Genomic DNA, 12,331 nt, shown 5'->3' on the forward strand with positions numbered 1-12,331 from the left:
CACAATAATTTAACACCCTTTATTCAATAAAACACACCCCATTTATCACGGCACACAGATCACCTGAGAGTATCAGGCTCTTTATGATCATCAATAGTATGCCTACATTTTCTTTTAAAATCAACAGCATCCAATCCTTTAATCAGTAAACTGTTAACGAACTCCACTCCTTCCTGCAGGTGCAGTCACTTTACCCTGATTACCTCCGGTGCTTTCACTTCACTCTGTGCTATGCACATCAGAGGGATCGCCGTCAGCTGTGTTTTTTAGCTGCCAATATTTAAGACAGGGAAGAGGCCCTAAGCCACAAGGACAGTTGTGTCTTGGGTTAGTGTAGGCGAAATGTTGGCCAGTATTGCAAGTGTGTTTCGAGTGACTGCCTGGAAGAATGCAAGTACTCAGTTTTTATTTTATTGTGACCTGAGTTAAAATCTTTGTTTTTTGTTCTTGTTTTTATTTAAACATTAAAGCTTTAGTGCTAAAATATTATTTGCACTGGATAAGAACTTTTAATTTGTTTCAGATGATGGCTTGAGACTACTGGAAACTGACAGTTGGCTTAAAGACTGTTCAGTGCATGGCTTAACTACAAACCTGGTTCTACAAAGGAGACATTCTTTTGGCTTGTTGGGGAAAGAACCACTAGTGTTTTAGTTGCATTGAGTGATTAATGGGAACAGCGCTTGAGGAAAAAATGTCTTGGAAGCATCATCTCTGTGGCTGTCTCCATATGACATGCATTGCTTTTAAAGACTAAGTGCTTAAATTTGTTTCAACAGGGTGCTGCACTGATTATGTCAGCACGCACATTCACTGATTTCACAACTCGGGCTACCTTTGAAATAAAGGTAAGATTGACAGTGAGGTCTTGAACACAGACTGGCACTTGGCACTTTGACTCATGGGTATTTGCTTCTCCAGAAATGTGACCTCTTCCTGCTGGATGAGGGCCCTGCCACTCAGGTGGTTTTGACTCGTGATGAGGGTCTGCAGTACTACCGCACAATGCAGGTCATGAGACGTATGGAGCTGAAGGCAGATCAGCTGTACAAGCAGAAGATGATTAGAGGATTCTGTCACTTGTATGATGGCCAGGTTGGGTTTTTTCTTCATCTACAATGAAACTCATGGCTGGTATACATTGAATACCTGCTAAAGATCTGAAACTGGCTTTGAACTGCAATCTGATTGCAGTAACACAGTACTATTATTGTAAAATACTCTTTGGCTACTCTTCAGAATCTCCCTTTAGGTCCAGACACGTGAAGTTGTTTTTTCATAATAGGAAGCCTGTGCTGTTGGTCTTGAAGCCTCAATTAACTTGTCAGACCACCTGATCACAGCATATCGTGTCCATGGCTACACTTACACCCGGGGAGGGACTGTCAAGGAGATCATGGCTGAGCTCACTGGTGAGTTGTTGAAGACTAAAGATCAGTAAACATGGGACTCATTTTGGCAACTCCACTGTGAACGTGGCAGTTGTAAGTGTTCAGTTCTTGCCAGAGTAACTTGACAGGTTTTTAATATTTCGAAAAAGTCAAGCTATTGAGGTTCAGAAACTTAAAGATTATCCTAAAGAGCCCAGTACATGGAGTACTACAGTTACAAGATGACAATAGAAATGTCTCCCTAATTGGATGAAGGTGGCACAATTGTGGCTTGCCCTTGGTGGTTTACTCCCTGAGATTAAGGCTCTAAGACGTTTTTGGCATCACTGAATCAAGGAACAAATGGCAATAAGTACTCTGAGATGGAAATACTTTCGTTATGTCAACTAATGTTTTCCATGCACAGGCAGAAGAGGTGGAATTGCAAAGGGCAAGGGCGGCTCTATGCACATGTACTGCAAAACCTTCTATGGTGGAAATGGAATTATTGGTGCTCAGGTAAATGTCATCTACGTGTCTTTTTGCCTTCTATGGTTTAAACATGTCATTGGTTTGGAACTGACACTTGTTGTACATTTAGACTTTAACACTAATGTCCACACAATGTGGGATTTCTCTAGGTTCCTTTGGGTGCTGGTGTTGCACTTGCTTGCAATTACCTGGGCAACAATGAGCTGTGTGTCTGTCTCTATGGTGATGGTGCTGCCAACCAGGTATGTAGTTTTTATTTTGTATGTAAATGGGTTGAAGAGCAACGCTTGGCTCTGCACGGCCAGTATCTGTCAAATATGTGCTAAATGCACAACATGACTAAACTCTAGGAAGTCTTGAAGCTGTAACTTCACAACTTTGCAGGACAACCTTTAAAAAGCCTTGTGTATATTCAACAGGGCCAGATCTTTGAAACGTACAACATGGCTGCTCTCTGGAAGCTGCCTGTTATCTTTGTCTGTGAGAACAACCGCTATGCCATGGGCACCTCAGTGGAGCGAGCTGCAGCCAGCACAGATTACTACAAGAGAGGAGAGTTCATTCCTGGTCTGAGGGTAGGGGGTCTGGCGTGCTTCGGCACATCTCTCATTACTTGTAAAATAGTGCAGCTCAAAATGACAGTTGCTCTCATTTTGCAAAGTCTTGCACTCTTTAATCAAAATGCCAATTATTCAATCTGGGTTTGTTTAGTTAAAAATGCATGTCTGAACTCTTTGTTTCAAACACAATGCAAACTAGCTGGAAGTGAGAAATGGCAGCCTCAAATGGTCAGGTAAATGGCCTGTATTTTGTATAGTGCTATACTAGTCCCTAAGGACCCCAAACCACTTAACACATTCAGTCATCCACCCATTCTCACACACTAGTCTAATGTTGAATTCTGAAGTTCACTATCAGACTGCAATACAGAAAAGTATACCAAGTCTGACTCCTTGTAGGTTTGACTAATTTAAAATTTGTCTGGTGCAACCATGGACTTGCATATGGACCCTGTCAGTTTTTTTTTTTGTTTTTTTTTGTTTTTTTGTTTTTTTGGTAAGATGAGATTAAAACTCAGTAACTGTGCACAGGTGGATGGAATGGATGTTCTCTGTGTCCGGGAAGCAACCAGATTTGCTGCTGATCACTGTCGCTCTGGGAAGGTATGTTTCAAAATGCTTAATTGTCATGTGCAGGATATGAAACTTGTCTCGCTGAAATTCTTTGTCCTTTGCTCAGGGTCCTATTCTCATGGAACTCCAGACATACCGCTATCATGGACACAGCATGAGCGATCCTGGACTTAGGTAAACATCTACTTGAGCCAGCTTAAGTTGCTGCAACTTAAGCTGGCTCAAGTTCTTGTTTAATCTTACAAATGTCCTTTGCCATTCCTGTGGCTCTGATCTCTGCTCCTTGGTCTCATGTATGCCCTCTGTAGTGGCTAGTTCTGCCTACAGAATTTCAGTATCTTCTGCTAGATTTCTCCATTTGACAGACTTGATGCTTCAAAATAACTTTTAAGTCTATCAGTTTCTAATCTGCATAGAAATGGCTTATTGAAAATTTCAAGGCACTAATTTTTCACTTTGAGCATCTAAATCACTTTTAAATGCTCAAAGAACATTTTTTGGCAACCCTTGTGCATCCCTACAACTGCTGCACCATCTCCCCCTCTAGCTACCGCACACGTGAGGAGATCTGGGAAGTGCGCAGTAAGAGTGACCCCATCGCCATGCTAAAGGACCACATGCTCAGCCACAACATGGCTAGTGTGGAGGAACTCAAGGTAGGAGATGCAGAAATCAAACTTATGAGCAACACTTCTGACAGTTTAGACCTTTTCTTTGCAGCGAGTAATGAAAGTCTGACTAGCTAAGCATACTAACATTTGTGATCTCACTTGAACTAGTATTAATGGCATGCTTTACATGTGAGGATAATGAAAGGGCTGCAACTCCATTTAAAATGAGATCCTCCAGGTTTCATCACATGTCTTGCAGAATTGCCTCCTATACTGGGAGATGCCTTGTTTAACTGTCATTTCTGTAGGGAATTGATGTGGAAGTGAGGAAGGAGATTGAGGATGCAGCTCAGTTTGCCACCACAGACCCAGAGCCCCCACTGGAAGAACTGTGCAACCACATCTTCTACAATGAGCCGCCTTTTGAGGTGCGCGGAACAAACCTGTGGACCAAGCTGAAGTCTCTTAGCTAAAGCTTTTGACAACCGCCTGTCCTTAATGCACACAATGTACGTTAAACTTGAGCCTCACACCAGAGAGGACAAGATCAGGTTCACTTTACTACCTCAAGTCTTGAAATTGCTACAGTGAAGTGTTAATGTTATCAGTGTAAGATTTATACCTACATTTATGCTCTTCACCATATTTACATTGGCCAGAAATGTTTAGTGATTGGCTTCTGGTAGATTTCATCTTTTTACTTCAGCCACATTCCTTAAATCTCTGACTAGATTATTTGCTGTGTAATCTAGTAATTTTTGAGGTGCTGTAAATGTTTAGTGTCAAAGGATGTATGACCTTAACATGGCTTTGTGCTCCATATGCTTAAAGAAGTCAAATTGAGAAAGTGCTTGTCTTCACATGGTAACTTTTCTTGACACAACTGTCTAAGGTTTAATCTGACTCAAGTTGAGCGGATGTGTTTGCATAGTACTCAAATCCTGAGGCCCTTTAAGAGTGGATTCATTTCAGGCTTGACTTGAACTAGAAATGTGAACCCTAACATTGGGTGACAAGTTTGTGCATCTGAAGACTTAACATGCTTCTGTCACTGCTGGATTTAGACTTCAGGCCAACTTTAACAAACTTTAGGCTTCAATGTCTTAAGATTATGGTTGCAGCTCTGACAAAGAACAATGGTCTATGAATGTCTAGTCTCAATACCTACAAAACTAAGAGGAAAATGGCTTTAAACTAGTGCATGATCAAATTTTATCAGAATGGTCTATGTAGCCTTCTCTAAGGGACACTCAAGAAATACCCTACTTGATCCCTTTCCAAAGAAGTCGCTAATTTTTGTAGCATTAGCACACCAGTACTTCAGGTTTAGTCCCACTCATCTAAACTAATGTGGTGTATGGTGAAAACCCTCCAGGTTGCAGCTATCCTTGCAGCCACTTCATGTTTTCTTTTTCGCTGTGGGACTTCCAGGTGCTTGCAGCTATTCTCAATGTCTACAGTGTCACCTTCTGGTAGTGGAGTCTCCTCAGGCCTGATTACCTTTCATTATGATTGAGCCTCTATTTCTCAGTTGCCTGCAGTGAAGTTGGACCCCTTCCAAACATTACACATTAAGTCCCATTAGAGATGGGGCAGAACAGGTAGCTTGGAAGCCAAACAATGAAATGTACAATGGAATGGTGGGGGCTGGTAGAGGATAAGTATGTGAATGGAAAACTAACTTCTCAGCACAACAATAACATGCATTCACACCTCAACACCATAAACTCACGTGACAAGCAACATGGGTGGGTATGTGGTGAAAGTTTCTACATCCAGATGAACAGAATCAACTTTCGGGGAAACTGCATTTTTCACAGTTGGTCTAATGTCCGTCACTGGTCACCTGGTCTATCAATTTCTCGTTGAAGAGCTGTGAGCTTCTCCAAGATCTTATCCATATTGCGTTCAATGAGCACAGTCTAAGTACTCATGGCCCTTCCCATCGCTTCGATCAACGCAGCCAGCCTTGTGGGGTTTTGAACAGCTGTAACCGCTTTCTTCAATAAGCCAGAGCCCAGCCAGTTCCAATCAGCAGGAACCCTGTTATCATGGCTCTTAATAGGTATAAATCTCAATCGACAGTCCTCCCAGGCACACAACGCACCAATTCCTTCACCCGTCCATTGTGTATCTGACAGGTAGTGATGGGCAGATGAAGCCCCATGAAGCACTGAAGCTTTTCATCCAATTGGTTCACCCCAACGCGAAGCTTCAAGAAGCTTCATTTGCTCTAGCAGGACACCTACTGGACGTAAAAATAATAGCTGGCATGAATTTGAAGAGTGTGGCATTATGCACACAGCCTGTAAATGTCAACAACAAAAGGAGTGTGTAAAACATGTATATTGTAGTGATGGCAGTATACTGTGTATATTTATAGTGGCAGTATGGGAAATGATTATTTGGAAATGCTTGAAATGGAAATGATCATTTACTGTGAGGTGAGGTGTGGTTGGGGTGTGGACAGTAGTTGTGCTTTTGTAACGTTGAGGTATGGACAGCTACACACTGAGGCTTTGAGCCTCAGTCCTGCCTGTTCACATTTTATTCTGTAAAAACTAAATTTTCACTGCTTTTACGACCTTTTTAGTGGGGAGAACATAGCTAGGATTTAATGATTTAACAAATCTTTTGAATCCTTTGTCCTCCACAATGCTAAATGGCTGGGAGTCCTCAATCACCATGCTGACCAGGTCTTCATCTATTTGAGATTGTTCTCCTCAGGAAAGACAATAAAGATAAAGCACAAATATAAATATCACACACGTAACTTATAACAGTTGTATAATATTGTTATATCATTTAGTAACATTACTGCATCCTATATTATCATTGCATTTGATGGCTCACCTGGTCTTGCTCCACAATCGGTGTCCCCCTTATTCTCATGCAAAGCTCTGTAGTGCCTAAGCGTGGATGAGGTGTTGTTGTTATATCCCAGCTCCCTGGCACATAGCAAACACTTCACCTTGTACAAAAGTCAAGACAGCTTAACATAAATTGTATTGCACCATCAGTATCATGAAAATACATCTTCTGTAGAAATTTACATACCTTGTTGGGAGGAATAAGATCAAAATGTTCCCACACAGGGGAGGACATCCTCCTCTTCTTAGCTGGCTCCATTCTCTCCTGACTTTCCTCACTCCCATAAACCTCCAAACGGTCTCCAAACTCTCACTAACCGCAACTCTCCATCAAACACCCACATTTTTGAATGAAGTCTGAGGGGTTTATATCGCTGTCATATCTCGCGGCAAAGTTCGAACCACTTCATGAACCAGTCACGTGGTACAGCCGGGCAGCGAGGCTTCGGACGTCATCATTTTCAGCTCCTCCCATAAATGAATCAAGCCTCGATACGCGCTTCGCGGAAACGCCCCCTCCATTACTCGACACACGCTCCGAAGCCTCGATACAGAACGTCCCATCACTACTGACAGGAAACGTCCCTGTAGGACGGTTGGGCTCTTCCGAACCCAGGCTGCTTGCCGAAGAGAGTGTGTCAATTGCATTAAGAGACCAGTCAAAATCTTGTTGGCTGAATTTTGGGGGGGGGGGTTTCATCCAAAGGACAGTGAGAGTGTAAAGAAGTATCCAATTGGCAGTTTGCTTCAATGCTTACAGTTATGCAGAATTAGGAATGCTCTTTGTGACAGGTGGGTACTGACATGCATGGCTGCAGCTGCCAGCTGTCTTCTAGGCTTCACCTCTGCTAATCCTGCATCTCTGAACTGGACCTCGTCAGTATTTGGGGTCTCATAAGCTCTCCTGTGATATTTAGTTTGCATACTTGGATTATTCAAATAAACTTTTAATATATTATGCTAAATCTATACAGATTTTTCTACATCAGATATGATAGTACGAATTAGTCAACCTGTATTAAAGTCTCCCTCTACAGCCTGTTGTTTCATAGTTTCAGCAATGAAATTAGATTTAAAAATAAACATAGATGACATTCTGTCCCCTAGGCATCCACCAAGATCCCGCTGTCTACAGTCATTCAGTAACACTCAGAACAATATGATGATCACTGGATAATGTTAATAAATATCTTTTCCAAAATATGAAAGTTTTCTACATGTCCTAGTTCAGTGGTCCCCAACCTTTTTTGATCCACGGACCAGTTTGTGCCCGACAATATTTTCATGGACCGGCCTTTAAGGTGTCGCGGATAAATACAACAAAATAAAACTAGTACCGGTACCGTAAAAAGGTTTATTCATAACACAACCAGAAAAACAGAGTTAATGGAAAAAAACGATAACAAAATAACGCTAAAAACCAATAAAAACCCTGAAAACGATAAGTTTCACACCCGAGTCTCAACTCTCACGGACCGGTACCGGTCCGGGGGTTGGGGACCGCTGTCTTAGTTTACATTATGAAAGAATTTATTATGAGTGAGAATCTCTTGATAGTCTAATACTTTCCCGCTAAACAGTCATCTTCTACTTCGGTTAGGTTTATTTTAACATCCGTTTATTAAAACGTATGTTTTGCTTTTGTTTTATTTTTTACTGCAATTCTGTTAGAGTAGCTTTTACTGTTTAGTGCTTTTAGTGTAAAAACAACCTGGTTGTTAAAACTAAGATAAGGCAGACGCAGAGAAACGCAGACGCAGAGAAACGTAGATGCAAACGCTGAAGAATCTACAATGGCAGAAGCACAAATGAAAATGGTCACCAGAACCAAGGAAAAAAAAGTGCAAAAAAACGAAAAAGTGCCTGAGGAGCAGTTACTCGGGCATATACTCGGGCTCTTCTTGATTCGCAAAACAGCATGGCTGAGGAACAAGCCCTAAAAATCAAGAAATGCAAGAAAACACTTAAGCAACTTCTGTAAGAGGAAACCCTGAATCCTTCACTATTTCAGAAGCAAAGGAGGACATGAATATGGACACACAGGGAAATGTGAATAACCCCAGCGGACAAAACCCTAGGCCTAATGGAGGGACTTGGCAACATCAGCCCTATTTCAAATTTAGATTTCATAAGGGCAAAGGCCAGTATAATCCATGGGACAAGATTTCTGCTCTCAGACAGCAACTGCAAGCTTCCCACTATCATCAGAACCAGCTTTTTTTGGAAACTGGAAGTTGCTAACAAGGTTGCTTTATATTACCAAACTGGATGATGTGATCCTTTCCCTGCAGCAACAAATCAGCCACCCTGCAACAGAGCGGAGTCTGCCACTCAAACCACAGAGGCTTCACACACAGACTTTGTAAGCCTGAAATCTTCTAAGGAGGTTGAATTTGAGGTCCAGTGCAAGAATCAACAAGAACAGATAGAAATGCTCCAGCAACAGCTCCTAGAAGCTCAAAATCAACTGAAGGAGCAGTCAGTTAAACATGGGTAGGATCAAGAGACACTCAACACAGAAATCAGGGACCTTAAATCCCAGCTCTGCTCCAACAAGGCCCTTGATGATTTGAAGGTAGAGACTCTTGACCGAGAGCTGAAAGAAGACTCTTTAGAACAAATTGAAGACAGACAGAAAATTATTGCTACCCAGCTGGCTGAACTCTAAACTGAAATTAAGACCCAGAGGAAAAAAAACAAAAAAGAAGCAAATCTGACTGCTTCGACTTATAATTCTGTTCATTTTATGAGTATATCTTTCTTGATATGACTGCATTTGAATGTAGATCAGAAATCAGGTGAACATCAAAATGTAGGTAAAAACGGGACTTTTATGCACGAACATTTTAAGACGGAGCTCTCACAATCCGCACATCAAACACGTCTCTGTTCCTTACACTTTATGCTTTTTCTCAAAATCTTCTAGGTCAGGTATACGTTTCCCATTTTCTAAATGATCTCAATGATTCCTGATTATGACACAAAAAGTACCACAGATAATAAGCTCGTTTGGCTCTTGGCGAAGGCGGTCGCACTTTTCTCCTCTCCTCCTCTCCCTTATCTTTCCTGCTTAGCTCTTATGTCCTTGTCTAGTCTCATGTTTTTTGTATTACTTTCCCTGGAACACTCTCTCACAGTCTGTTCTCTAAAACCTAAACAGAATTATGGATTTGATTTACAATCGTAAATGGCAAATGTGTGGGATATAGTTCCAAGAAGGCGAAAGAAAGTAAAAAAAAAAAAAAAAGCAAAACAGACTTTGGAAAAACAGATTAATCATTTGGATACAGTGGCTTGCAAAAGTATTCGGCCCCCTTGAACTTTCCCACATTTTGTCACATTGCAGCCACAAACATGAATCAATTTTATTGGAATTCCACGTGAAAGACCAACACAAAGCGGTGTACACATGAGAAGTGGAACGAAAATCATACATGATTCCAAACATTTTTTACAAATAAATAACTGCAAAGTGGGGTATTGCAGTATTACAAAATTCATGTGCACATGTTGTTTCTCTGTTTAACAGGTGTAAGCTACATTTGTGAGTGTATAAAAAAAATAATAGAAAAAGACTCATGGAGTCATGACAAACCTGATGTTAGAATTTTAAAAAAATATATCTTATAACTTGTTTTGACCAATCGGTTATTTCATATGACCATTGAAAGTTTATCCAAGCTGTACCTTTTGAAGTTTCCTCCAGTGAATTATCACAAAACAGATGTCATCCAAGGTACCCATGTTTGTTTCTGTTAATCTGTGTCATGGTGCAACTTTTGCCCCCCAAAACATTGTTTTATGGGTGATTTTTATGAAGAATTATTCTTTTTTGTACCCAAAACTAAGCTCTTTATATTGACTTTCTTATTCACCCATTCAAACAAACACTCGTGCACCACCTTGCATGGTAGTTCCATAACAAGGTGTTCACCTGCCATTGGGAGCAAGCTGGGGTTCAGGGTCTTCTCCAAAGACACTTCAAGGGCTTCATTTGGCACATCCTGATAATAGCTTTTCTAAAGCTTTTTCCGAGCACGTGCCAAGTGCTTTCTCAGAGATAATATTTGGAATTACCTCTTTAATGTTTTAAAGTCTTCACATTATGAAGTGCCCTGAGATTAGTGACTTGGTGAATTGTTATTAATGTGATACACAGTAGCAAAAGAATAGCTCTACCACATGGCTGTAGCTCAGGTGGCACCAGGTTATCTACTAACTGGAAGGTTGGTGGTTCAGTCACTAGCAGGTCCAGATATCCTTGAGCAAGACACTAGCCCCAAATTGATCGCTGACCCATCCGTCAGAGTTTGAATCATAGCTAGAAAGCACTTAAGCATAGCAAAGGGTGCTCAGAGTAGAAAAGTGCTGTTAAAAACACAAACAAAAACAAAATTTACCATGAATTACTGTACTTTGAGTGTTTTTATTTTGGAGCAGGGAAAAGACAAATTCAAGCTGTTTACTTTTTGATGACTTCTTTAGGAATTCAAAATGGCTCTTGAATAATATTAAGATATATTTTGTGTTCAGTTGATTATTTGTTAATCAGTGTTATTTGCTGCACCAGCAGAATATGAATGTGATATTCAGTTGATGCCACTAGGTGGGAGCCTATGACCTGTAATGAGCATGTTGGATCTCGGATGACTGCTTTAGGTGAAGCCTTACTCTTTTATGTGAAACCCTATTTGTGTTGCATTCACACAGTCTGTGATGCCTCTTGCTCTTCTAATGTTTAGTGTTTAAATAATTGTTTAAATATTTGACATGGTGTCTGTTTTACCTGTGTTTCTGTGGTTATGCTTATTTCTTTTTGTTTCCTTTATGTTATTAAATATTGACGTCTGCCTTTTTGTTCCTTTTTTCTGTCTCCTGTGTTTTGTGCTGTGTGAGTTTGGTCCTGGTGCTTATTTTCATTTTAATGGTTGTATTGAATGTCTTCAAATCCACAATTTAAAGAATCTTGATGCAACTGTTGTTTTGAATAATAAATAAAGTGTAACTGAAAAGAACTCCCTGTCTTATGTGGAAGGATGACCCTCATGTAGCTTTCTGTATTTTATATGTGGATGAATATTAGTTATCGCCTATTATTACACTGTGATCTTGAAGTCATTTTTGACCAGGATACATCCTCCAGTCCACATGTTAAAAAAATATGCAGCACTGATTTCTTTCACCTGATTACTGAGCAATGCTAGAAACTAGTTCATGCTTTTGTTAATTCAAGGCATGACTATTTTCATTCTTTAGCATCAAGCTCTTTTAAAAGCTTTCAGTTGGTCAAAAATGTCATGGCAGAAGTACTAATCGTGTTGACAAAGGGAGGCCTTATTTCTCCCAATCTCCATTTCTCTTAATTTGCAAAGTTAAGACTGGATCAGGTAACTATTAGCTGTGCTGCTTTATATTTGAAATGATAGATGAAGAGGTGGAAAAACTATATGGATCACCAAGCCACCTAATCTGCTCAGTGAATTTTGTTCCAATGAAAAGGAGTCAAACAATACCAGTGGCAATAAAACCTTTTTCATCTCTTTCAACTAACTGTGGCTTATGTGTTTCATAGCCTGCACAATGGTGTTCAAAGAGAGAACCGAGGTATGATGACAGTGACTTTTCAACCTATCCTGAAAATAATCGAGCCTCGGATGGATCATAATCGAGCCTTGGATGGATCTCAGGCATAATAGCAGTTAATTTTCCATTTTGATCTCTTATTTAATAGTATCGCACTGCTGTTTGCTCTTGCTCTGATTAATGTATTTACAATATTAATCAAGTGAAAACAATGAAATATTAAACAAATTAAATGGTTATAATTTCAGGCATTGACATTGACAGCACACACG

The 12,331-nt window shown here is 40.4% G+C and overlaps 1 protein-coding gene across 2 annotated transcripts; it reads left to right on the forward strand.

Annotated features, from left to right (window-relative positions):
- Positions 1–235: 235 nt before the first annotated feature.
- LOC101465259 (pyruvate dehydrogenase E1 component subunit alpha, mitochondrial) lies at positions 236–4,456 on the forward strand. Of its 2 annotated transcripts, none has more exons than XM_004550188.5 (11): positions 236–390; positions 780–848; positions 922–1,095; positions 1,286–1,412; positions 1,798–1,889; positions 2,012–2,104; positions 2,282–2,437; positions 2,954–3,025; positions 3,102–3,169; positions 3,543–3,651; positions 3,915–4,456. In XM_004550188.5, the coding sequence occupies exons 1-11, from the start codon at positions 343–345 to the stop codon at positions 4,077–4,079; spliced, it is 1,173 nt and encodes a 390-aa protein (XP_004550245.2). In that variant the 5' UTR covers positions 236–342; the 3' UTR covers positions 4,080–4,456. The 2 variants fall into 2 exon arrangements, with proteins under 2 accessions (XP_004550245.2, XP_076745386.1); XM_076889271.1 differs by having other exon boundaries at positions 318–394.
- The last annotated feature ends 7,875 nt before the right edge of the window (positions 4,457–12,331 follow it).

The sequence above is a fragment of the Maylandia zebra genome, linkage group LG10, assembly GCF_041146795.1.
Source record: "Maylandia zebra isolate NMK-2024a linkage group LG10, Mzebra_GT3a, whole genome shotgun sequence".
Classification (NCBI taxonomy): Eukaryota; Metazoa; Chordata; class Actinopteri; order Cichliformes; family Cichlidae; genus Maylandia; species Maylandia zebra.

Excerpts from the sequence above, each read along its gene's own strand:
- LOC101465259 (XM_004550188.5), top strand. The coding sequence starts at position 343 with ATGTTGGCCAGTATTGCAAGTGTGTTTCGAGTGACTGCCTGGAAGAAT. Across the intron at positions 391-779 it reads GAGTGACTGCCTGGAAGAAT|GGTGCTGCACTGATTATGTC; the intron begins GCAAGTACTCAG and ends TTGTTTCAACAG. Across the intron at positions 3,652-3,914 it reads CTAGTGTGGAGGAACTCAAG|GGAATTGATGTGGAAGTGAG; the intron begins GTAGGAGATGCA and ends TCATTTCTGTAG.